General features: G+C 43.8%; 1 protein-coding gene across 1 annotated transcript; it reads left to right on the top strand.

Annotated features, from left to right (window-relative positions):
* The first annotated feature begins 131 nt into the window (after window positions 1-131).
* On the top strand, window positions 132-27,330 carry LOC134495484 (long-chain fatty acid transport protein 2-like). Its single transcript, XM_063300977.1, has 10 exons — window positions 132-845; window positions 4,162-4,371; window positions 4,895-5,050; window positions 6,674-6,798; window positions 8,111-8,305; window positions 9,392-9,482; window positions 18,554-18,752; window positions 20,699-20,796; window positions 24,804-24,934; window positions 26,985-27,330. The coding sequence occupies exons 1-10, from the start codon at window positions 368-370 to the stop codon at window positions 27,159-27,161; spliced, it is 1,860 nt and encodes a 619-aa protein (XP_063157047.1). The 5' UTR covers window positions 132-367; the 3' UTR covers window positions 27,162-27,330.
* The last annotated feature ends 599 nt before the right edge of the window (window positions 27,331-27,929 follow it).

The following is a 27,929-nucleotide window of genomic DNA, read 5'->3' as shown; positions in this document are numbered from 1 at the left end:
CCAACAACCTTTTCCCCCCAGAACTTTGAGATGTAAATTATGGGCGAGGACAAAAGTAGGCTGTACTGTGTAGAACAGCCTCCTGCTGAAAGCCAGATGCCTGTGCTACAGATGAGGAAGGCAAGGAGCAAAGAGCATGCTAGGATTTCAGAGCTATATCATGCCACTCAAATTTTATTGGCTGGGAGACAAAGGTTTCTTCATTTAAGCCTGGAGGGACAGAGGGGAGTGTGAGAATTACTGCACATCTTTTGATTATTCATTATTTCTTTGCTCTTTGCCTTCCACAAAACAGGGTTTGGATAGAGCTTGCAACAAACTGGATCCCTATCTACTTCTTCCAAGGCACCAAGGCTAAATTCCTACCATGCTGGATCTATACACAGCTGCACTTGGACTTTTGATTCTTCTGCCCCTGCTGGGCAAATTTTTCTTCCCCTATTTTTGGCTGGATCTGAGAACCCTCTTCTACTGCATACACATGGGATACAGATGCCACAGTTACATGCAGCGCACTCCCCCTTTCACTCTCCTGGATCAATTTTTGGCCAGAGTCCAGAAGTATTCAGAGAAACCCTTGATTCTCTTTGAAGATGAGGTTTATACCTACCGGGACATTGATAGACACAGCAACCAGATAGCCAGAGTGCTGAAGGGCTATGTGGGGCTGAAAGAAGGGGATACCATGGCTGTTTTCTTAAAGAACATCCCTGCCTATCTCTCAGTTTGGATAGGCTTGGCAAAGATTGGCTGCACCATGGCATGTATCAACTATAACATACGACTCAGGTCTCTGTTGCACGTGCTGAAATCTTGCAAGGCCAAAGTTCTTCTAACAACTCCAGGTGAGAGAACCACATAGGAAATAATTCCATGAGAAAATAGTAATACATTATAACTACTTGTCCCTTCCCTTCTTTCTGAATTACACCCAGGTATATTTTGTCTATTGCAGGGGGATGGGCAAAGTTTCATCACAATTTCTGATTCTGTATTTGTAAAATAAGCTTGGACAAAGCTCTCCCTTTGGGGGAGATGGGCGGTGACAGAAATTTGAAATATATATAAATAAATAAATATGAAAAATGTTTTTTTTTATATCAGTGTTCTATCAGTATTGGTTAGGCTGATGGTGTGGATTTAGATGGTTTGGAAGCATTCTCCTAGTGTGCATCTCTCTGTTTATTAAAAGTCCACATATACGTCTGTCTATTAAAAATCTGTCAATAATTCAACTAACTGGAAGTTTGCTAGAATGAACTTCCTTTATCCTTTTTCTCTTGGCCAGCATTAGGAAATCAGTTGTCTTTTGAGATCTAGAAGGTAAGAGCGTAAGAACGGCAAAGGGCCATATAGTATAACCTTTTGCTTCCATAGTATAAATTAGGTGTTTTCTGGATCAGAAGGTCGGCGGTTCAAATCCGCGTGATGGGGTGAGCTCCCGTTGCTAGTCCCAGCTCCTGCCAACCTAGCAGTTCGAAAACATGCAAATGTGAGTAGATTAATAGGTACCGCTTCAGCAGGCAGGTAACGGCGTTCCATGTAGTCATGCCGGCCACATGACCATGGAAGTGTCTACGGACAAACGCCGGCTCTTCGGCTTTGAAACGGAGATGAGCACTGCCCCCTAGAGTCAGACACGACTGGACTTAATGTCAAGGGAAACCTTAACCTTAACCTTTAAGAACATCTACCCGTTTCATCAGATCTGGCAGAAGGGGAATGTTGCAGGTCCCTTCTACAAAGGAATTCCATCTGATGGCACCCAGGAGACCCTTTTTTTGCTGTGGCACCCAACCTCTGGAACATTATCCCCCCTGAGGTTAGATTGGCCCCAACCTTGTTGGTCTTTAGGAAGTCCCTGAAGACATGTCTGTGCCATCAGGCCTGTGGATCCTGTGGATGTGGGGAGCCTGCAAGATGGTTGTATTGTCTGTGAGCTGTAAGCTGACACCTTCCCACATTTTTATGTTTCTGGTTAATTGATTTAATCATTTTCTGTAAGTTTGTCTTTGCTGTTTTAACTTGTAAGTCACATAAATGAAATGGGCAGCTCTATAAATTTAAATAAATAAATTAGCAGTGAATGGATCAGTCCATTCTAGTACTCTTTTGGACACTCATATACAGACAGAAGTGCCATCAGGACAGTACTTTGAGGCAGAAGTCAAGGGCCCCACACTGTAGAATGATCAGGGGTTGCCTCAAATGCAGCAAAGCTGCTTTACCACACTTGGAAGTAAGGGAAGCAATTTGCATTGCTCTCTAAAAAGTACCCTAGCCCTGGGCCCCATTGATTAATCTACATAATCCAGAATTACCTAACTACACTACTGTATTCAGAGATAGATAGATAGATAGATAGATAGATAGATAGATAGATAGATAGATAGATAGATAGATAGATATAGATAGCTTGGAGGCTCCATACAGACTTTGGAACTGGCATTGCTGATTGCTGATAGATTACGACAGAGACAGAGATATCCCACTAATTGTATAATCCTTTTATATTGTTTTGTTTAATGTATTTATTAATATTATTATGTGTAGGTATACTAATTCATAGAATTATACATGTAATGGGCTTATACATAATAAATGTATACCTTGGAGCTGTGAACAATGAAGCAAGCAGGGTTGTGGCTGGAAGCAATCTGACAAGTGAAAGTTCATTAGCAACTCAACTCTATTCAGCAAAGTAGTCAATTTCTACCTCCATGGCATTTCAGCAATGTCTTCCAGTACAGCTGGGTTGAGAAATGAAAGATTTATCACATTCTGGCCTTCGAAGAGAACTGGTCATCGCCTGAACAGCTTACTGTGATAATTTTGCAAGATACTTGGAGATGCTCACATTGAGCATGACTTATGACATTTCTGCATGAAATGGTGCCATTCCCACAGTGGTATCACCCTGTCTTTGTTCTCCTTTCTCTTTTATTATTTGAGACAAAGTTATAATTCTAGGGATCCTCTTGGACTTCTTAGTAACATTCACTACCATTTTTCTGAACAACCACCTGGGGTGGGAGTTGGTGGTGATGTTTTACAGCAGAACTTTGCAAGCCATTTTCAGAAGGTGTCATTAAAAGGTATCACTGCTGTTCTGTTCCTTGGCACTTTGCTCTAATCATAAAGTATATGGATTCTGTTTTATCATGGACAATCCCACTGCTATTTGGACCAGCCCAATATTTTCCAAAATTTATTCAAACCCATTGTTGTTGGTAGTGGTGGTTTATTTCTCAGTGTATTAGGGCCATTTTTGTGCTAGCTGGAATAATACATTTTTATACCAATTCTTGCCTCTTTCTTTGTATTATATCTTCAACATGATCTCAGCGGTGTTAAAATTGTATAGCAAATTTTACACTCCTTCCAAAATTGATATTTCTACATACCCATAACATAGAAATACACTGTACTTAGTGAAACATAGCTCCAAAAGCTTCTTTGATACATTTTTCTTGATTAAAGGAATCAGTTGTATATTATAAGCATTTTAAGATAACCATACTATTGTCCTATTATTGTCAAATTTTAAACTGAAATTTAAAAATTGTTGATGGTAGATTGATTGTTGTACATCAAAGATGGGTATGTTCAGCTTGGTTATGTTGTATTTTGACCTTAACCATGAAAGATGGCCAAAGAATTACTACACAACATTAGAAATATAAATTTATTCATGACTTGCAGCAATGGAATGTTGATACATATTATTTGTCAGCATTTGAATTAATTCTTTTCCAACAAAGAGACAAGCAAAAGACGTGAAAACAATTCAATCAAATTGTGTGAAGTTTTTTTTAAAATGACATAATATTCCAGACTGGCTGTCTTTCTCCTCCTCCCTCCGTCCCTTCCTTTTTCATTCATTCATTTCATATGTTGCTAGCACAAAGTTACATATACATTTTTCTCCCTGTTAGTTTCATACAATAAAATAATCAGGAAAAAATGGACTATATTATTCATATTTGCCTGGGAGTGATTGGTGTTTCTAAGAAGGCATGCATAGGTTCTCTTCTTTCCCTTGTCTTTATAGTAACTTTGCCATGTTTTTGCTGTACTCCAGTGTTTATGGAAGGGGTTCAAAGGGTTTCCAAAACTAAGGTAGTAAGGTTCAATCAAATCTTTTTTCTTCCCTGTTTTAAGATTTAAAAGATGCCATTGAAGATGTCCTGCCTACTTTAAATAATGAAGGGATACGTGTTTTTTATCTAAGCGATGATTCCCCAACTGAAGGTGTAGAGGTGCTGCTCGAACGGATCAAATTAAGCTCAACTGAATCAGTGCCTTTTTCCTTCAGAGCCAATGTAACACCTAAATCTACATGCCTGTATATTTTCACCTCTGGGACCACAGGTGAGGAGCATGAAACTTGGAGGGGTAGCTGAGAGGTCTGGAAGAATAAAATATGCTGTGGTCTGGAAAATTCTCTCTATTGTGTTCTGCCTGTATCCCTGCATGATTTTCATGACATGCATAGCCTAGAGGCTAGATCAGGGTTAGGTAACCTGACTTCTTCCTTGGTGTCTGCAAGGCTCCCTGATCATCATTGCCTCGTGAGAGATGGGCGGTGATGAAATTTGAAATATAAATAAATAAATAATCTTCAATGATGATGATGATGATGGTGGTGGTGGTGGTGATGATGCTAAATGGAAAGTGGCATGCTGCAAAGCAGAGCACCAGCCTTTAGCTCACTGATCAGTGACCTTTTGGCCAGCGGGTGCTTCTGAAATGTTGAGGTCATGTTATGATCACTATGTCTGCCATGGGGTCAAACAAGGCTGTGAAACTGATTCTAAGTTATCATTTCTTGCTGTTACTCTAAATTCATTGCAGCCTTTCTCCCCCTCCCTTTTCTTTTTTTACTTTCCTCCAGGACTCCCCAAAGCTGCTATCATTTCCCAGAAGAAAGCGTTAGTGGTGTCCCATCTGTTACGCCTGTGCAGAATCCATTCTGAGGACGTTGTTTACATTCCACTCCCACTCTACCACTCAGCTGGATTCTTTGGGCTTCTGGGGTGCGTAGACATGGGTAAGCACAAAATGGCAGGGAGCCAAGAACACACATAAAGAGACCTCCACTGTCAGAGTGTAATCAAGAGACGCAGAGCTCTTATATTAATGCAGCATCTACAGAGGGCATCACAGCCTGCTCCAGATACTTTCCCAACAAGCCATTAATAACACTGCATGAAGGAGTTTAAGAGAATGGGAGGAGGCAAGCAGGAAGACATGAAGGTTTATACTGTGGTGCCAATTATTTACCAACCTAGATACAGTAATGATATACATCTCCAGAATTGAGTTCTGGCAAAAAATAACATAAAATTGTATAATCTCACTGTAAAAATTAGCTATGCCAAGAACACTTTTAATTGGCTTTCTGGCAGATTCAGAGGGAAACCTGCCTCCCCTGGAGCAGTTTTGCATTGTAACTAAAATATATTTATAAGGCAGCAGATAGACATGCCAATATACTGTATGAATGTTTGTGCTGGGAGTGTCAGGAGGAGGAGGAGGAGGAGGAGGAGGAAGGGTAATTTTTCTTGTTTTAACCATAGGCCACAACAAAAGTATATGCAGGTAATCCTCGCTTAATGACCATTCATTTAGTAATGGTTCAGACTTAAGATGGTGCTGAAAAAACTGACTTGCGACCAGTCCTCATACTTATGACCATTGTTGCATCCCTGCAGTCACAGATCATGATTTGGGCACTTGGCAACTGGTTCTCATTTATGACTGTTGCAGCATCCTGTGGTCATGCAATCACCATTTTCAACCTTCCTGGCTGGCTTCTGGCAAGCAAAATCAATGGGGAACTCTGTGATTTGCTTAATGACCATGTGGTTCACTTAATGCCTGTGGTGTTTCACTTAATGACTGCCACAAAAATGGTCGTAAAATCAGGTTGGATTTGTTTAATGACTACTTCACTTAGCAACCAAAATTACAGTCCCAATTGTGGTTGTTAAGCGAGGACTACCTGAATGCATTTCAGGTGACTGATAGATGCTTTAGCAGTATTCATTCATACAGTGCTGTCATTTAAGCAGCAAAGATGAGTTTACTTCATAATGGAAGGACATGAGAATTATACTTTTTATTTGCTAATTTATTTATTAAGTGTTTCTATCTTGCCAATTGTTCCTAGTAGGTGATGCTAGGGCTGCTCATAGTATCAATTTTATGGAACACTTAACGCAATAAAGGCTAACCAACTAAGCTGAAAATCAGAAAACAACTAGTAAATGACCGAGTGGTGGGTGGATAGGTGGGTGGACCAAAGATGTGCGGCATCAGATGTTTTCTGATCACAGCCGTATAAACTGTATAAAGAAGTAAACCTAAATGGCCTATCTCTTGCCAATGTTCCAACCCCTTTGGATGTCCGATTGCAGAAGGATGACAGTCACAGGAAGCAGGGAGCTTGCACGGGAGAAGACCTTTTATTTATTTATGTATCTATTTATTTATTTGATGTATGCTCTGCCTTTGTCCTCTTCAAATGTCCTGGGTTCAAACCACTTTAGGATGTTTTAGCTAACCTGGAGGAAACTGCCACTGAAAAGTTGCAGTGTGGAGCATTCTGGCTCAGGGTTCTAACCAGGCAATCACACCAACTTCCTGAACTTTCTCTCTCTGTTTATGTAAGGGGCTACATGTGCTCTGAAGTCTAAGTTCTCTGTTTCTCATTACTGGGAGGACTGCAGACGTTACCATGTCACTGTGATCCAGTACATAGGAGAAATGATGCGCTACTTGTGTAATGTACCAAAGGTAATTGATAAGATGGACTAATAGTTCAGAAAACAATATTACAAAGAATGATAAGGGATTTCCTGTCAAACTGCATACAGCAGAGTCCAGGCAACACATATAGGAATCTAGAATATAACTGTGCCTATACCATATCATAGAGACCTAGGCCCTGTTGTTCATGAATATATGGCTCATTTGTATATTCCTTTCTCCTATATCCATTTCTTCCCTTCATGTAACCCAGTTCCCTCCCTCATTTCCTATTTCATGACACATTGATAATTGTAGTTGCCAGGTAGAAGGTCATAGAACACACATATGAATCTGTATAGCTATATATTTATATATATTTATAGAGCTATACAGGGAAAAAAAAGAATGGTATTATTACTAATCTCTTATAGAAGAATAGTGCTGTATCTTTACAGGGAAATATATATTTGTAGTATAGGTGGACTGAGGCTATTGTGCAATGGTACTACTCCTTTGTGTATTCCTCATAGCAATCATTGACTTGGAAAGCTGCCAAACACCAAAAAGGTCTTTGGGAACTGACTGAAAGACAGGAATGTGGAGGGGAAAATGAAGAAGGGCATATGCCCAGGAGTTTAAAAGTGGCCATATGAAGCCAGCAGGCTTAAGGTTGCTTAGCTTTATTTTTTATGATGAGTTTGATTTGAAACTGGCCGCTTCCAAGGTTGAATGAAGCTTTCGTAAATCTGGAGAATTCTCCTCCAACAAAGGATTACAGGGAGTTTTCAAAAGCAGAAATATTTGATGAGCGTCTGGGAGACTGTAAGATGAAAGCCATTTTTCTTTGACTGGGGAGGGAATAGTCATTGTCACAGAAAAGGTAGCCAACATGTTTTCTTAGTAACACTCATTTGCTTACAAATGCCCCCCAAATTGAGTTGACATATTGTGACATTGCTGAGTGGAAAAGTCTGCTAGAAGGTGGATAGTTCTTGGTGTTTCTGCTAGGCCTTAGTCAACTTTGGGTCCCTGCTACTTGCTCAAAGATGCTATCCAGTGGTACTAAGACTAAGCAGGAAACCAAACTCGTTTCTTTCATGTAATGGTGACATGGATTCCCATCTGTTTATATTAACTGCAACCTAGCCATGCAGCTGTAGTCTGAACCAGATAAAGTCTCCTCATAGACTTTATAGGCTAATTGTAAACAATCTTTATGGACTGCCACTCCTTCCCGCCATCTTGTAGGATGTTCTCCACACAACTTCTTAAAGTTTTCCCTGCCTGATCAGTTGGTATGGCAACTGCTAACATTTATTTTGGACAGTACTAATCTCCTTGATATCTCACTTTGCAGAAAGACAATGACCGTGACCACAGGGTGCGAGTAGCCATTGGCAATGGGATGCGAATTGAGATTTGGAAGGAGTTCCTGAACCGATTTGGACCCATCCAAATCTACGAAACATATGGAGCTACTGAAGGAACTGCTGGATTCATTAATTACACAGGAAAAGTTGGAGCTGTGGGAAGGACCAATTTCTTCATCAGGGTAATGAGAAGGTCTTAGGATGTTCATAAATGATTAAAGCCAAGTTCTCTCTGGGACTGAAAAAACATCTGGGCCACTTCTAGCTACTTAGGCCTCTAGCCAGAATATATGTAGAACTATAGAGACATAATTGGGGTATTTTAAGAAGAAGGCATGCAGCCCCCAAACTCAGCACCTCCAAGCTTCCTTCTGGGTCTAAGGAACAGTCTGAGGCCAGATACCCCTTCTGCCCTGAACTGTTGTTGTTGCTCTTCTCCAAAGGCCAAAAGAAGTGTAGCTGCTGACACACTGGTATCATTGGAATGCATTGGCGTTTCTTATTTTGGAAGATTTGGGATTTTTTAAAAACACAAAGTAAGTACATTACGCCTCCCAGGGGTGAACTTTTTCAGAGAAGCACATGGGATGGCCGGCTACTGAGAGAGTGATTTTAGTTCTAATGTTTTACTCCAAAGATTCCCTAGACAGAGGCTCTTGGCTGTGGGGTACTCCAGGGAGCCCTACATGGCCCCTTTCCTGCTACAGCAACAGCAGGAAAATGCCGGGGCAGCTCCTGAAGACCCTTCTAGGTCAATAAGCCTTGTGTGGTAGCCATAGCACCGGCAGTAGCCGTGTCACCTCATCATTTCTTACCCTGTGGCCTCCTCAGTGAAGCTGTTTGGCCAGAAGGAAAGGCTGGATAGTGGCTGATCACTTAATTGGGTAGGATGCAGGTCAGTGGGGAGATAAACATGTGAGGGTGGGGATGGGGAGCAGGCCAGCACATGCCTGATGGAAGTGGTTGTCTTCCTGCCTCTGGCAGTGCATTCTCTTTGCCCACCCCAAAGAATGTGAGGAAATATCAGTCCCAACATATCTGACTCTCAGCCTGACTACATCACAGGATTATTCAGAGGGAGCGACTTTAACTCTGTGGGGCTTAGCTGGGCTTCTTTATCCAACATGAACTTCCTTGTTCCTTTTGCTCATTCATAAAAATACATTGTTGTTGTTGTTGTTGTTGTTGTTGTTAAATCCATATATTATACCTGTCTTCAATGTCTGTGTCTGGGCTCATATTTCTACTTCTTGCCTGTTCCATTTCAGAAGCTATTTAACTATAAACTTGTGCAGTACGATGTGGATGCAAATCAGCCTGTGAGAGATGAGAAGGGGCTCTGTATCCCAGTGACTAGAGGTAAGCTGTAATGTTTGTAAGCAGACTGTGCGTCCGCTAAACCGGCCAAGAGTCCGCCAACTGCATTGCCTAGTCGGATGGTGAAGCAGGTGAGACAGGCGGCTGCGGCAAGTCAGGGATCGGGACAAAATCCCTGCCAGAAACGGTGCGAAAAGGGGTTTGACTGGTGCTTTGATGAACAGTGTTGTTGTAGGCAACCTCAGCAAAGGGAAGGAGGTCAACCCAGTTATCTTGTTGATAATTCACAAAAGCACGCAAATATTGCTCCAGTGTTGAATTTAGCACCTCTGTGGCCCCGTCAGTCTCAGGATGCCATGCCGTGGACAATGCCTGTTTAGTGCCCAAAAGTTTCAAAAATGCCTGCCAAAACTGAGAGGTGAACTGTGTGCCCCTGTCAGAAATTAAACGGGAGGGACATCCGTGTAACCTGTACATGTGTACAAGGAATAGGCGGGCTAACTGTCGCGCCGAAGGAATGGAGGCGCATGGGATGAAATGAGCTTGCTTGGAGAAATAGTCTTTTACTACCCAAATAACAGTTTTTCGTTGGCTGGGAGGTAACTCCACTATGAAATCCATGGAAACCTCCTCCCACGGGCAAGCGGGACTGGCCACTGGTTGCAACAAGCCTTGAGGCTTCCCCACCTTGCGTTTAGACATAGCGCAAACAACCAAGTGTCAGTTTTTAGCTCCTTTAGAAACTTTTGTTGCAATTGAGATGAAATGGACAAGGTGCCCCGTGGGGTGGAATCATTGCCGGCAGGCTGCTGCGCCCGGGCTTGACTCCGGGTCACAGCCTGCATTCCGAGTTGTGGCTGTGTCCACAGCGTGCTGACCACCTCTGGCGCTGAGCTGGAGTCCTGGGGCTGCCTGGACAGCGTGTCTGCTAAAAAGTTCTTTTTCCCTGGAATAAACTTCAGTTTGAAGTTGAAACGGCTAAAGAACTGAGCCCAGCGAACTTGTTTAGGACTCAGCTTGCGGGGGGCACTAAGGGCTTCCAAGTTCTTATGGTCAGTCCACACCTCAAATGGATGATTAGCCCCTTCCAGCAAGTGGCGCCAAGTGTCTAAAGCCGCTTTGACTGCAAAAGCCTCCTTTTCCCACACATGCCAACGTCTCTCTGTCTCAGAGAATTTGCGCGACAGGTAGGCACATGGCTTTAAACAACCCGCCCCATCTGCTTGCAACAACAGGGCTCCAATAGAATAATCAGAGGCATCCACTTGAACAACAAAAGGCTTGGAGGGATCAGGGTGTTGTAAAATAGGCTCCTGGGTAAAAGACTCCTTCAGCTTATCGAAAGCCGCCTGACAAGCAGGAGTCCATCTAAGCAGCGCGCCTGGGTTTTTTACCTGGCGGGTTTCTCCCACACCCTTCGTCCGAAGCAAATCTGTCAGGGGCAAAGTTATCTCAGCGAACCCCTTGATGAACAGGCGGTAGTAATTGCTGAACCCCAGAAAACTTTGAAGTTGCCTGCGGGTGCGGGGTCTCTCCCATTCCAGGATGGCCTGGATCTTAGCAGGATCCATCTCTATGCCCTTATCTGAGATCCTGTACCCCAGATAATCAATTTGTGTTTGATGGAATGCACATTTGGACAGTTTGGCATACAACTCAGCTTTCCTTAGCTTGCGAAGCACCTGCTTAACCAACTGCACATGTTCCTCTAGAGTTTCAGTATAAATCAATACATCATCCAAATAGACCAATACCCCCTTAAACAGATGTTCATGTAATACTTCATTGATCAATTGCATAAACACCCCAGGCGCCCCAGCCAAACCAAACGGCAAAACCTTATATTGAAAAGCTCCCAACGGGCAATTGAATGCCGTTTTCCATTCATCCCCCTCCCGGATCCTCACACGGTAATAAGCTTCCCTTAAATCCAGTTTTGAGAAGATTTTCCCCTTGGCCAGATGTGATAACATATCTTTTATCAAGGGCAGGGGATATTTATTTGATATCGAGACCGCATTGAGCCCACGGAAATCGGTACAGAGTCTTAATGTCCCATCTTTCTTCGGGCGGAAGAGAACCGGTGCCCCCACTGGCGAACTAGCTGGTTCAATGAACCCTCTTGCCAAGTTTTTGTCCACAAACTCCCGTAACAAAGTGAGTTCCTTCTGAGTCATTGAATAAATCTTTGGCTTAGGCAATTGGGTGTTAGGCACCAGCTCAATGGCACAGTCCGTTTTCTGATGGGGGGGAAGTTGATCCGCTTCTTTCTCCCCAAACACATCCGCAAATGCCTGGTATTCCTCTGGTAGACCCTCAAGAGGAGGGGTTGGGTACTGCGGAGTCACAGCTGCCGCTATCCCCACCACCTCCTCTGGGGCTTCATTCCCCTCCGGCGCTTGATAAAATCCGTCCCTAAAGGTTACAGTCCGATAGACCCAATTTATCTGAGGATTTTGCTGGACCAACCATGGGACACCCAAAACCACCAAAGGACCCCCCACCGGAGCTACTACAAATGACAACCCTTCCCGGTGGCTACCCATTTGCAAGGCTACCAAATCGGTGAAATGCGTGACCGGTTTGCCCCCTGCCACGGATCCGTCCAATTGGGTGAAAACCATGGGTCGTTGCAACGGAAAGGTGGGCAACTCCAAGGCAGCCACCACATCGGGATGCATTAAGCACCGTGAGCACCCAGAATCAATCATCGCCCACACTTCTATCGTCTTCGTGCGTGATCCCAACTTTACTTTCACAGTGAGAATGCGATAGTTGCCACTCACCGACACAGGCTCGCGCCCCTCCTCTACCACCTGCCCTGCGGCGCCCTTTAGAGCAGGTGGCTGGTGTTTCCCGCCGACTGCAGCAATTCAGGCTCACCCTCGTCCCTGTAAAACGGCACGCTTTCCATCTCAGTGTCAGCCACTGCTGCTTTCATCTTTCTCAGCAGAGAGGGGGACTTCGCAGTCGACTTTCCATGCCGGTCCTCGCCCTTCACCTTCGGGCACGCCGCCGCGCGGTGCCCCTCTTTGCCGCAGCGCAGGCACTGCCCCTTCACATAGCGGCGCTCCTTCTCCTCTTCCCACGAACATTGTCCAGACCTTCCTATGGTGCCCGAAGGGCAGGTGGGTTTTCCATCCCGCCCCGACTTCGTCACCCGTCTCTGCGCGAACACCTTGTGGGCATGCTCAGCCTTTCCAGCGAGCTGGATCCACCCGTACAAGCTGTCAGGATCATCTTGTCCCAGCGACCAGCACAGCACTTCGGTGTTTAAACCATCTTTGAACAACTCTATTACAGTTGCCTGCGACCAATCTTCCACCTTCCCCACTAGCGCTTTAAACTCCAGCGCGTAATCAGCCACGGTTCTCGATCCCTGCTTGAGTTCTTTCAAGGCACGCTTTGCCTGCTCCTTAGCTAGTGGATCTTCGAAATGGTGCTGTAGGGCCCAGAGGAATTCGTCAAATTTCTCCAGTTCAGGGGCTTCCAATTGGCACATCTGTACATACCAGTCCGCTGCCCTCCCCTTAAGCTTGGTGGCAATGGTGATGATTTTTGCTTTTTCCAAGTGAAAAAGCGACCCCCACTCTTCCATGTAAGCCTTGGCATTCATCAGAAAGAATGAGAGTTTTGTTGGGTCTCCATTGAACTTGACAGAGAAGTCCCTCAGTCCTCCGCCCGGTGGGCCGCGCCCCCCCCACTGGCGGTTCAGCTGCTTTGACAGCTCCCTGCTGCCTCTGCTCAGGGACGAGTGGCTGCGCTAGTTCCACCCTGGGAGCCTGGTCCCCCTCTCTTGGGTGAGCTCCCCTTCTCCGTTCTGGAGACTGTGTCTGGGAGGAAGGGGTCGAATGCCGCTGGCTTGACCCCTCCCGCACTTCTTTCAGCGAACTCAAGTCCATGCTCATTTTCTGCAGAATGAGCTCCAGGGAGTCCATCTTTGACTCTAATACCCGAATCCAGTCTGGAGTGGGGGAGTCCCCCCTCGGCGGCACCTGTACCACCGTTGGGGACAGCGGGTATCTCTGCTTCCAGGACGAGCCCCTCGCCTCCGAGAAGTCCCCACGACTGTCATCCCAAGTGACCAGTTCGCCCGGGGTCATGACCGTGGTCTCTGGCGCGGTTTTCATGCCCGCAGCTTCGCCTTCAGACCCCGAACTCGCCTCCTCCCGAATCGCTGAGAGCTCTCCCAGAGGGGCTCTGTCAGGTCGCATCATGGTAGAGTCGGGCTCTCCCTCGCTCGACTCATCACTCTCCACAAGTAGCACATTTGGATCGGTCATCGCCAGCACTCTCCCTCGCAGGATCGAAAGAACCTTTCTTTTCCTGGATAGGGGCCAGCGGGATTCGAAGTTTTTGAATTCTCAGCTTTATGTAATGGTTGCCTACCCCAAACACTCAGACTCACAAGAGGTTACTTAAATGAAATCTGATTTATTAGGGAAATTATGGCAAATACAGAGAAAGCTGAGAATGAGCAAAAGCGCGTGAAAATACAAACTAAATCCCCTCGCTTGAGGAGAACCCCTCCCTCGCCTGGCCATATCAACCACCCCTTCCCAGGTGCTGGAAACCGTTAGCCTTAGCCTGGGAAAGCAACCTTGAATCCCTGACCTAACCCAAACACATTCCAATACAGCAGCCAAGAGATAACACCTCAGTAGAGTGGAATTATCCACCCGCTCCTGAGAGTAAGCCCCCTCCAAGGAAATGGCATGCGAGGCATTACGATGTACCAGGCACATTGAAACGGTGAACATGACATAAGCTATCTAAGACAGACCGGACCAACAGAAAGACAGACATGCTTAAGACAGACCCGACTTTGCTTTGTCAAGGTTTCACCTCGTAGGGAGATACACTGCCTTCAGTGCAATCCTTCCCAACCTGATGCCCTCCAAATCAGTTAATGTATTGGGCTTCAACTGCCCTAATCCCCAGGCAACATCAGGTCTATGGCAGTTAGTAATATGGTATATTACTAAAAGAAAATTCTCACATGCACCTTTCTTTAAAAAAATAAATCTTTTTTGTAAACTTTATTTTCAGGGGGGTAAAAAGAAAAACAATATGGCAGCTGTGACTGTGCAATCAAAGCCCCGCCCCTTTTAATGTGCATCGAGTCATGGACAAGAAGGGGTGGTGGTTTGATCATGAGATTGTGTTCACCATCTTGACCTTTTTGACAACCGCTCTCCCCGTGGACACCTCTGCACTGTTTTTACCCCAACTATCTATACTACAGATTGCCTTTCCATAGATATTATGCTTGGCTTGCCTCTTTGCATTGCTTCATGCAAGGATTTTGATTCAAGAATGAGAGCTGCTTGCAAATTTCAAACACTACTGTGTGGTGATGGCACTTTATTGGTGGTTCCTGCCTTTTTTCTCTGTAGAAGATCTCTGGCAGTTTTCTTATATATCCTAGTGCTAGTGCACCACCTGTGAAATGAAAAACAAAACAAAACAAAAACTCCTTTCCACAAAGCACAGAAGAAATGGAAATATGAGATTCTCTTGCTTCTTGTTCAACGCTGAGTCAGGCTTCATGTCAAATCAGTACCTATTACTGTTTTCATAACTGTAGCACATATTGTATTTGTCTTAAGAACATATATGGGCATTGCTACTTGGAAAGTAAAAACCAGAAAGATAAACCAAAGTAAAGAAACATTCCATACAGGATGGACACAAGGCAGAGGTTCTGGACTATGGTATATAGAAGATAAATTTGTACAGTAAGTAGAATGTATTTACATCGTTAGGGCACAAAAATCCCTTCAGGTCTTAATGACAACATGAAGCTTTTCCCATTTGCACCTCTGGCACCAATGTACTGTGGTTACTATTGTTGGGGGTTGGGAGTGGGAAGGGGGAAGACATGTCTGCATGACATTGCTTTCCCTTCATCCCAGGCCCATGAGTGAGACAAGCTGGAGTCATTCTTAGCTATACTGATCTTCATGTTGTATTTTCCCTCTTATTCAGAGACAGTCTTTATCTCTTAGGTTCCATCACCCATTATCTTGGAGGGAAATTGGGTGAACGCTTTGTTTCAGGAACAAAGGCTACTAAAGTAGTGCAGCATAGGGAATGGTAACAGGGCAAGCAAATTTTATGCCAGTATAGTTTTCAGCAGACTTCAAGAGGTGAATGCATTTCAAGTCAACAGTGGGGAAAGGCATATAGACTACACACTTCTCATTAATTAAAGGATATTTGGAGGTGGGGGTTGAATACTGTCTGCTTTTTTTTAATGAACTGAATGATATCTGCAATATTCTTATACTCTAAATAAAAAGATCCAAATAATTAGATGAAATAATAACATCTGGGAATAGGAGAGAACTTTTGATGTTAGTGAGAAAATGAACCCAAGACAGCTTTGTTCAAGAAAACAAGAACATGGGTTAGCATTACAGATGTAGGCTATCTCATATTTTAATAATCAAGTTTTTAAACTACACTGGCTACATCAGGATAGTGTTAATAATGTGGTGCATATGTTTGTCCTTGTAAAAAACTACTAAGATTCTAAGTGTATTTAATATTTGGCACTTTGTAACTTATGCTTGTTTATTGTTCTTATTTGATAAAGGGAGTATCTGAAATGCGTAGGAGAATAAATGCAGACACAAAACACAACTAGTTGTAGGGTTTTTTTCTTGTTAATATTAATTCCTCTTCCCAAGGGAACTATTCATACCCTACCTCTTTTTGACAAAACCTGGCAGCAGGAAGGAAAGGGACGTGAAAGAAATGTTTATCACTCTACCAACTTCAGGAGTCTTTAGAGGAACCCACAGCAAGCTGAAAGATACCTTATCTAACTTCCAAAAGAAAAACAGGCATAAAATGAATACATTTAGCAATATGAGCATCTATTGGATCAATCTTTTTTTCAACCAGAAGCCCTCTAGATATGTCAGACTTCAATCCCTTGTGCTTATGCTAGGGGGGATTATGGGGCCTGGATTACAACATTTATTTATTTTTATTTATTTGATTTCTATAGTCACCCATCTCAGCGAGTGACTCTGGGCGGCTTACAACAATAAAACCATAAAACAATTAAAAATTATAATTAAAAGTTAAAATATAAAATAAATACAAAATAAATATACATGGCTGCCAAGTGAGCAATGCATGGATATTAATACAGCCAAGAGACGGGACCATCCACACGCTCGAGGTCCCAGGCCGGGGCACAAAGCCAGGTCTTTACGGCCTTACAGAAGGTCAACAGGCCAACAGGGTCTTTGCTTGGTTGATACCATGTTTGGAAGGCTGCATTAGACCATGCCCATGATGAATTCCACTGCAAGTTTTGAACTGATCTTTGTCATATATGCATATTACAAATTATTTCAAATGAGCAATATGCCATTGGAAAAAGCCATTAAAGCAAAAGCAAAAAAAAAGCACCACATTTTCTTTTCTTCTTAGCAATGCTAAGAGGGGATTGCAAAACTGAGGAAGAAATTCAGTGTAATAGAATTTCCTGGAGAGGGTGTGGTAGGCAATTTGAGCCAAGATAAGCTTGTAATATTTTGTTACAAGCCTCATCTTGACTAATGGCTGTGGATAGATGCTATCCTTCGATCTAATAAGTCTAAGACCTTAGGTTTAAAGTAATCTAAGCCAATAGATCTGGCCACCTAATGTGGAGAGAGGACTCACTGGAAAAGACCTGATGCTGGGAGAGACTGAAGGCAAAAGGAGAAGGGGACGGCAGAGGATGAGATGGTTAGATAGCATCACCAATGCAATGAACATGAATTTGAGTAAACTCTGGGAGACAGTGGAGGACTGGAAGGCCTGGCATGCTGTGGTCCATGGGGTCACAAAGGGTCGGACACGACTTAACGACTGAACAACAACAATAGGAGACAGGTATCATATAAAAGTTATGCACCACATGTATACCTAGTCTCTTTTACCTTTCCTAAAATAAATGTCAATTCATTTAATTAGTTGATATAACCAATGTAAGAGTCCAATCACATCTGTGCATGCTGCAACACTCTTGCTTCCTCTGGCTGAGGGATGGATGTCCTGAAAAATCATGACTGAGGGCTACTTCTCATGGTCAAGTTAAAGTGCTCTCCACCAGTTTTAAGCCCACAGGAAGCTATTCTGGCATACATTTGCTGCCTCTATTGTGCTACAGATGTGACGCCAGAAAATTTTGCCATCTTTACTTGTGCTGTACAAGCATGTTAAAGACAGGAAGGAGTGCATTGGTGGGAAGGAAGTTTCCTTCCTTCCCACCAAACATCACCAGCCAGCATGTACACATCCACCAATCGCTCTCCTTAATATGATACTGGTAGGCTGAGGAGAAGATAGCCTATCTAGACATACTATATATGAAAACTCAATCCAATCATATCCGCTGATAGCAAGACTCCTTTTGGACATGAATTGAGCATTTTTCCAGAAAAGCACTAAACCTGTGTTCAGAAGCAACCCAAACAACAGCTGGAAGATATGGGGAGGCAGTGCCAAAACACAACAGAGAGCTGGCTTTTTCTCTCCCACTTCACTGTACAGCCTTCTACTACAACCGCTATTGGTCACTGCTGTTCTGGTTGACCCAGAGGAAGAGCTGATTTGAAAGAAGTAGACTGTACAGTTTCCTGAACCAGAATGTCCTCACAGGAAAATGCTCAAGGGTTGGAGAGGAAAAGCATGTCTAGACCAGCCTAAAGAGTCACCTGACTGTCTCAGCAACAAAATGGTGAAGAGTGCCAGGTTGTATCAGTGGCAAGGAAAAACAATGCTATGAAACTTAAACAAGAATGATGTAAGGCTGTCTCTGGTATAGATTCAGGACAGGTGATGGTAATGTCATGAGGACAGAGTGCAAAAAGAGTGCTAGCATATACTTATGCCACAGGAAGGAAAGTGCAAGTGGGAAAAGGCTCTGAGTCTTTAGAGTCATCCAGGAATGATCTCTTCCTTTGTATTCTGGGAAGTTATTAATGCTTACAGCAGCTGATGTTACACATATGCCCAGTAACACTGAATGATTCCTATTTAGAGGTGCCACTGGTTCTTTGTTGCAGGATGACCATTTGTTGTTTCCACTTAATTCCCTTTTCATGTTCTAGGACAGACAGGTTTAATGGTGATCAAGATAAATGCTACACTCCCATTTGAAGGCTACGCCAGAGATCACCAGAACACAGAGAAGAAAATTCTCCAGGATGTCCTGAAGAAAGGAGACAGTTACTTCAACACCGGTGATCTCTTGATGGAAGACCATGAAGGTTTTCTCTATTTCCAGGATCGGGTGGGAGATACTTTCCGGTGAGTCCCACTACTCATTTAATGGGTAGATTGGATCTGCAGTTTTGCCTGTCTGATGTGAGATGCTGGGTGGGGCATGATACATCTGTGTTCACTGTTTCTCTGTGACTTTCTATTGCAGTCAAGAATTTGAATTTCATTTGACTGAGTACAGTAATGTTCAAAGATGCTGGCTAATCCCTAGAGACCTAATCTCAGATTTTGACTCAGAGAACCTGACTCATGAAATATCCAATCTGAATCTCACCTCTGCCATCCCCAGATGTTCTTTTTTTCCCCCCTCTCTGTGTACGCCTTCAAGTCAGTCTTGACTCCTGGCAACTGCCTGGACAAGTCCCTGGAATATTCATGGCAATATTTTCAGAAGTGGTTTGCCATTGTCTTCTTCCTTGGGCTGAGAAAGATTGATGGGCCCAAAGTCACCCAGGCTGGCTTTATGCTTAAGGAAGGACTAGAACTTAGGGGCTCCTGGTTTCTTGCCTGGTGCCTTAACCAATACACCAAACTGCTCTCCCAGATGTTCTATGAGCACAATAAATATCTATCTTATAGAAACTCCAGGTGTATTTATGGAATTACAGCAAAAAGCAACGTAGAATCTTCTGATACTGTAAGGCCTAAATAGTTTGTTTTGGCACAATCGTCAAGCACATTTATTTATTTATTTATTTAAATTTATATCACCACCCATCTCCCCCCAATGGGGGGTATATACTTATATAGTCATTGGAAACTGAAATAAGTATGGAGCTAATAACTTCAGTGATCGTGCTCATTCACAAAACAGTTGCTGGATGATGGTATAGATGCCCTTGCATTGGTAAGCAAGTTATCTGATTAAAAACCCCGACGTCTTGGAAACAGGTTACAGCATGAAACCATTGAATTACATAATTCATAAAGAGGTTCATAGTTTTCCTGCAGCTTGGACAAAGGCAAGGATGTTTCAGAGAAGCATGGAAGGTGCCATGTAAGCCATCACAGCAACCTGCTCAGTGCAGGAATCCATTGGAAATCATCCCTGACATATGGCTATCTTGCCTAGGCTTGCACATGACATATTTTGCTCAAGCTAAGCCCTAAAGGTAAAGATGAAACTGAACCTGAATGGGTGGTAAATATATTTCCAGCTGCCTGCTATCCACCCAGAATACAGTATGCTCCATAAAGAACACAGCAACAACCGATTAGAATTTTTTGCAGCATTCAGAACTACAGGACTGGCCAGTGGGACCCAAGGAAACATAAGTCAGACAGTTACACCACAGACCAAAAGGGCACAGAAACAAAAGCAGCCCTAAACACTCTGAAGGACAACCAAACTATCACTATCCTATAATACATACTGAAAGCCAAAGAACAACTGAAGGCCAAAGAAACCTCCAATCCCTTATATACAGTACGAATCCAATACAGGGCGCTGATGATGTTACCTAGCTGGATAATGATTGTCGACAAGGAAACAACCAAGCTCAGAGAGCACCAAAAACCCAACAGTTCAACCCTGAGCTGCATATATTCTCTTCTATTCAAATAATATACTGTATATCATTAGATTGTACGTGATGGGGACCTAATCCATGCTTATATTATCACCAATCACTGGTTTGTTCCATGAGCATGGCTAACGAAGTAATTATCACTGTCATTTTCTTTTGACCTTCTGTCAGCCATGTGTGTTTATTTGCACAAACATCTGCATCATCCTTCATGGCTGAGCGACCATAATAAATAACTGCCTCTACGGTTAGGAATTCTCTGCATGTTTGCTAGCAGGCTCATCCCCACACAATTTGCGAATGAGTTAAGTAATATTTTGCCACTGATTATAAGGCCAGAAGGGGCTCTTGTGAGTGAAGCAATGTACAGTGGTATTCAAATGCTAAATATATTACAAATGAATTCTAGCAAACCCTGTAAGAAATAAAGCCCTCCTATTTTTGCAGCTGGAAAGGGGAGAACGTGGCCACTACTGAGGTTGAGATGACATTGGCAGTTTTGGACTTTATTGAGGAAGTCAATATATATGGAGTACCAGTGCCAGGTGAGTCTGAAACACCTATATACACATACACACACCTTCTCCAATGCACATTTAGAGACCTAGTTTGCACCAGGTGCATTATTTGGTTACTGGATTTACCCATTTGGGGGGTTTGTGCAATATATTGAATCATAAATTCACCTATTTATTTATTTGTCAACTTGTATGTCACCTCAACCACAGGGTGGGGGCCTGTCAGACTTCCAGGGGGAGGGTGTTGCATAGGGCAAGGGCTGCAACAGAAAAGGCACACTTCCAAGGGCCCACACAGTGACAATGTTTAAGGGAAGGGACCTGGAGTGTGCTTACCCTATCTGCCCTGGTGGGATGGGCAGATACCCTCAGGGAGAGGGAGTCCTCAGATAACCTGGTCTGTGCCATGTAGGGCTTTAAAGGTGATAACCAGCACTTTTAATTGCACCTGGAAGAAAACAGGGAGCCAGTGCAGCTCATGCAGCAGGAGTGTAACACGGGCAAACCTTGGAGCGACCAACACTGCACACGCTGCTGCATTCTGGACCAGTTGTAACTTCTGAGTGGTTTCAGGGGTAGCTCCATGTAGAACACATTGCAGTAATCCAAACGGGAAGTGACCAAGGCATGAGTGACAGTGAGCAAGACCTCCTGGTCCAGGAGTGGGTACAATTGGTGTACAAGACAAATCTGACCAAGGCCCCCTAGCCATGGCTGTCACCTGCTCCTTGAGCAGTGGTTGCAAGTCCAGGAGGACCCCCAAATTGCCACCCCATCCAAAGTTAAAGATGGTGTATCATCAGACCCTGGGAGGGAGGCAAAAATGTTAAAGAGCAATGGTGCTAAAATACATCCTTGTTTCACCCCTTTGGCTGTCTGTATAAAGTCAGAAAGGTCCCCTCCCTGATTGCATCTCACTCTAAGGTTGGTTTTATCATATAACTTGTGAATTGGGAGCAAGAGTCTTTTGTCTATAGAAGATGTGCTCAGAATGTTCCAGAGTCTAACCTTTGAGATATTATCAAATGCCGCCTTGAAATCAATGAAGGCTGCACATAGGTTCAAATCAGACTGGTTTGTTTATTTGCTGAAGCACCAGGGCCAGATTTTGAAGCACTAGGCAATAGTCTATACTGGATCATCCTGGCTGAAATCCTGCTTGCTCAGGGTGGATTATTCCCTGCCTATTGTCCAGGTTTGGACTTTGGTGAATAGGTACTTGGCACATAGTTTGCTAATAAACTAATTGGCCTATAATTAGCCAGTTCATTCCTATCACCCTTTTTATATAAGGAAACAATTATCTCTCTATCTCTCTATCTCTATCTCTATCTCTATCTCTATCTCTATCTCTATCTCTATCTCTATCTCTATCTCTATCTCTATCTCTATCTCTATCTCTATCTAGCTCTAGCTCTAGCTCTAGCTCTAGCTCTAGCTCTAGCTCTAGCTCTATGTTATACAGCCCCCAGTCCTCTGGAGACCTAGATTCATGGTTAATGTATGAAAAGAGAGAGGCCAAAACAGGGGCCCACCAATTTGAATTGGATTTAATTAGCTCAGGGGGGACACAGTCACTCCCGGGAGCTTTGCCACACTTAAGCTGGTTAATGAGATTTTTAACTTCCTTGCATGTGACTGTGGGTCACTGCAGTGCTGAGGATACGGGTACATCCATGGCATAGGAGTTAGTGTGTGGAGCACAATAAAGGGCTTGGAAGTAATGTACTCAAGGTACTTGAGGGGATGCTACAACACGACTGTGTACTGTAGTGCTGCTATGGGAACAATTTGTTATAGTATGCCAGAATAGGGAAGGATTTTTGGACTTTGTAGCTCTGATTAGCTTGGACCATTTTTATTTCTGATCTTAGGTTTTTGTTTTTTTTTCTGAACAGAGCCTTATATTGTCTTTCCTGCTCCTTTAGAATTTGGCTTGACTCTGGTGAATTGGCCTTCAGTGAGGTAGCACAGGATTCCAATAACGCTGCTTTGGCAGCAGTGCAAGATTTGTCAGATCAACCCTTAGAATGGCATCCCCTCCTGATGGGGTTGGTATTTGTCTTCATTACAAAAGGTTGGAGCTTAGCTATGAGGCTGTGATGTACACAAAATATTCTGTTATCTTGGGGGACAGTTGGGTCTGAGTGCCCCAAGGTTACAGACGGTTGAAAAGTATGCACTTCCTTCCTCTGAGTGAAACCTTTGGGCTATCCTGCCCTCAAGGGAGCTATTCCACCTGACCCTGCAAAAGCCACCTTCCATCAGGCATTTTCAATGGGCTTTAATTTGGTTCCTAACTGGACCTTGCCTAAATTTGTAAGTGAAAGTTAGGGAAGGTGGTCACTTTCAGACCTAGGGACCAGGCCAAAGTGCATAAGGGAACGTGCCAGGTCTCTAGAAATTATTAAATAATCTATGGTGGATAACTGGTGAGCTAACCAAAAAGTATATTGTCCAAGGAATCATTTTGGACAGAGCCATTCATTACGTCATACAATTGCACAAATCTTTTAATTAGATACGCTGTTTTATTGTCCTCTTGTTCTCTATTTTTCCCTGCTAATGAATTGCTGTACCAAACTATTTCTCTTTTCCTACTGTAAAGGCTGGTCAAAGACCATAATAAAGATATTTGATTTCATTTGACTGCTTGGCAGCTTTCAATACCATTGACCATAGTATCCTTCTGGATCGGCTTAGGTGGTTGGGTGTGGGCAGCATTGTATTGTGCTGTTTGCATCCTTCCTCTGGGGCTGGTTCCAGTCAATGTTGATTAGAAGGCAGTGGGCCCACTCTTGGCCCCTGCTTTGTGGGGTGCCGCAGGATTTGGTACTTTCTCCCCTACCATTTAACAATTGCATGAAGCCCCTGGGTGAGGCCATCTGACAGCATGGGATGAGGTATCATTAGTATGCTGATGATACCCAGCTTTACATCTTCACCCCAGGCCAATTAAGTGATGCTGTGGAGGTCCTATGTCGATGTTTGGAGGCTGTGGGGGCTTGGATGGGAAACAATAGGCTTCAGTTCAACCCAAGCAAGACTGGCTTTGCATGTTGGGGTACCCTAGTTCTGGGGACTTTCCATCTCTTGTTCTGGATGGAGTTGCACTACTCCAAACATAACCTGTGTGCAATTTGGGGGTCCTTCTGGACTCATGGCACCTGTTCAAAGAACAGGTGGCAGCTGTGGCCAGGAGGTCCTTTGCGCAACTTTGTGTTGTGTGTCAGTTGCTCATGGTCACTCATGCCTTAATCACTTCTCATATGGATTACTGTAAGGTGCTCTACATGGGGCTGCCCTTGAAGAGTCTCTGGAAGCTTCAGCTGGTCCAAAATGTGGCTGCATGGGCAGTTATGTGCACTCCATGATCAGCACATGTTACACCTCTGCTCTGCAAGCTGCATTGGTTGCCAGTTTGCTTCCGGATTCAATTCAAGATGCTGGTAATAACTTATAAAGCTCTACATGGCATGGGACCAGGTTATTTGAAGGACTGCCTCTCCCTAACTATATCTACTCATCCCATCAGATCTGGCAGAGGGGCATGCTCCAGGTCCTGTCAGCCAAGGAGTGTCATCTGCTGGGGGCCAAGGAAGAGAGCCTTTTCTGCCATGGCACCTGCCCTGTGAAACATCATCCCGTTGAGATTAGATTGGCTCCAACCCTGCTGGTTTTGCCAATGGGCATGGGGACCTGGGAATGTTTTTATCTTGCACTTCAATAAGATTGTGACATTTTTCCTTATGTGCAACTACTCTTCAGTTACACAACAGAAATGGATATTTTGTGATATGGGAAGTGGCAGGATAAGGTTGCATAAATCATGATCTGAGGATGAGCTATCAGCTCAGGAGATATGGTCATGGGGACAGAAGATAGAGTGAGGGTCAGCATGCCATTTTGGTGACGTTGTAAATAATGAATGAAAGCTACTTTTCCTAGAAGCAGCAACCAACAGTTTTACTACTTTTTATTTTTCATAAAATATGTAGCTCTACTGTTAATTGTCTCATTCTGGTTTGTTCCAGGGCATGAAGGAAAGATTGGGATGGCAGCCATACGGGTCAAGGATGGGCTTTCTTTTGATGGAAAGAAGCTATTTGTACATACCAATGATTATCTACCAAGCTATGCCATACCTCGCTTCATTCGTATCCAGGTGAGAAATGGTTGCTTTAGGCTAGCCTACTCTTGCCTCAGCAAGCTAAGAAACCATTAGAACAAATGACTCAAAACCACAGAGCTCTTAAGGTGTGGTAGAAATGGAAGTGCTGATGCCAATCAGAGCTACAAGAGGAAGAGAAGTAAATGTAGGCTTGATTTCATCAATAGAATAACTGGAATGAATTCTACTAAGGATTGCTAGTAAAGAAAGCTGTCAGCTGAGTCTGTACTTGCATGGAGTTTCTTTGCTTTAAAAATACTTCCATTTTATTAGAATAGAAGTACATTGAATATTTTTGAAAAAACATAAATAGGAACAAAAATGGGAATAATGGAAATAAATAGTATATATAAATTAATCTGAAATCTGAAGAAGAGGAACAAAGTTTTATACATCCAAATTCAGTATTTCTGCAAAAGGAACTGGTTTGGCTGAGATGACTTAGATGGGTTGGAGAAAGCAGAATGGGAAAGCTGGAGAGAAGCTTTAGGCAGATTTGGTTGTACAAGGCAATGCTGAAAATGTGGAAAGGCTTGAGCAAGGGTTAAAAATGCAAGGTGATGATGGCTGAGGGGGAGGGAGGAGATGTTGGGGAGGGTTGAGGACAGCACAAAGGGATGCCGGAGGAAACTAGGCAGGGAGGGGATAGAAAAGGTTAAGGAAGGCAGTAGCCCATAAAGAGGACTGAGGAAGGCAGGAGGAAGCCAGGGGAAACACAGTAGTGGCAGACAGCAGGCAGAAAGAATATCAGCTGGATGAAGAGTGGGAAGATCGGAGGAAATAGCGGTGCATATTTTGCACTCTTGATATAGTTAAAGATAAGCCGTTGGAATTTCTGCGTGCTCAGGGTATCTGCCTTGGCCTGCTCTAGCTTGATGTGGCAAGACGAAACAGGATTTATCCTCAAGTCACTCTAATCCCAGTATGAACATGCCCCAGTTACTCTTCAGTGTATGGCATATCCTATATAACACTTTATTGACAAAGTGGTTGATGACACAGACAGAGGCTGAGATCTGCTAGCTGCTATGGGCCACCTTAGGCTGTTGTGGGTGGGGTTCCTCCCCTTCTGAGCCTTACCATCCATGGCCATTCTGGCTTGGGTTGCAGGAATGCACAGAGACTCTGGTGTTTTTTCAGAAGATCACTAAACCCACATTTGTGAACAGGTCTAGTGCTCTCTTGAGAGGCCCCTATTTCTGTGCTGCACATAAACTCAATTTAAACAGGGAGAAGAGCTAACTGTATTGCTCAGTCTGCCACTAATCAGTACATTACAGGCTTTGCACTGCTCCTGCTGACAAGGGCTTTGTGTGGCTGCGTTCTCTACTGCAATGTTCCTCAAGCTCAGCAACTTTAAGATGTGTGGACTGCAACTCCCAGAATTTCCCCAGCCAGCATGCTGGGTGGGGGGATTCTGGGAGTGGAAGTCCACACATCTTAAAGCTGCTGAGCTTGAAGAACACTGCTCTGCTGTTTTTCTAGTTGTGGGGCAGCACCATTTGCCTACTGCTAAGCCATTTTGCCATACTGGCTACATCCAGATGTTGCTGGTCAAAGCCACTCCCTGCTAATATTGCCATTACCCTGCAGCACTAGTCATGGAGGGTACTTGGTCTTTAGTGATTGTTCCCTCCTGCTTCTTCCCACATCTTTCCTCTGTGCCTATGTCCCATCAGCCAGGCTGTTCTGAGATGTGGATTGAGTGTACTAGGTAATGTTATGCCTGTAAGTCAGATAACCTGACTTACAGGAAGGACCATCTCCATACCTGTGACCTGTTAGTTGGGCAACCTGACAGGTGGTTAAACCAGCTGTTCTAAGGACCCCCAACACTTGCCCATTCCTGCCTCACTACACATGAAGAAAGTGATTGGTGCTGGGCAGAGAACACTTGATGGGAATCCATCCATCACCTTCCTTAACTTGTCTCACATTAAAACAGTAAGGGAAGCAACACTCAGTGGCCTCGTTATTGAGGCAGAACAACAATGAAGGACAAATTCCTGATTCTGCCCTCATTGCTGCATTCTATATTCTGCAGGCAGCTCTGGAGATCACAGGAACTTTCAAGCAGTGCAAAAGTCAGCTGGTAAGGGATGGATTCAACCCTGCCACTATCAATGAGCCCCTCTTCTTCCGGGATGACTCAGAAAAGAACTACGTGCCCATGACTGAGGAGATCTATCACTCCATTGTAGAGAAGGAAAGGAAACTGTGAAAGAAGGTTCAAAGAGAAGTATAATAGTCTTTCCTGAACAGCTTTAGAAGCTCAAGGATCCCTGGAGCAGCCATCCATGTTTTGATTCTACTCAAGAAGGAGGGATTTATGACCAGAACATTATTTCTTCTCTATCCACTTAATCGTGTATTTGTGTGTTCTTGAGAAATCTGTTTGTCAGCACCTGATCATTTGAGCATTCACACAATCACAGTCAGGAGGCTGGGATTCCTTTAACTGTTTTAATGAAGCGTAATGAATGGTACAGAAGGCAAGCTGTGAATAAAGATTTCCCGCTCAAACCTAACTTAAAAACTACATTCACTTAGTTAGTCCCCTTTCCCATGAAACCATGTCACCCCCCCTCCCATCCAGATGGTATTCCTGGCATATCTCAACCCCGTGTCCTTGATGTCCTCCATAGCCATAATAAACCACTTCACACTCCAACTTCACACCTCCTCCCATCTGGTGACACGGATTCCATTCCTTGGAGAAGGAAATGATGGTAGATGCTCCGATAAGGGTTTCTGTGAAACCTTTGATTGGGGGGATCTGACACTGTTCAACACATTAGCTTGGGGAATTTTTTGAAAATAATAAAATGTTGCCACTTTCTCGTGCCACATGAGAAGGCAAGAGTTGTTTTGGTGTGAAGCTTATCCTCAAGTCAGTATCTGGAAAGGTGGGGGACAATTAACCACTTTCTCCTCCAGTACTGTTCCATATCCTGACTTGTGCCTGATGTGGGAGTATCTGTATCAAGGG

This window comes from Candoia aspera, chromosome 4 (assembly GCF_035149785.1).
Source record: "Candoia aspera isolate rCanAsp1 chromosome 4, rCanAsp1.hap2, whole genome shotgun sequence".
Classification (NCBI taxonomy): Eukaryota; Metazoa; Chordata; class Lepidosauria; order Squamata; family Boidae; genus Candoia; species Candoia aspera.
Note: the sequence above shows the minus strand (reverse complement) of the source record. Positions and strands in the feature narration are given on the sequence as shown.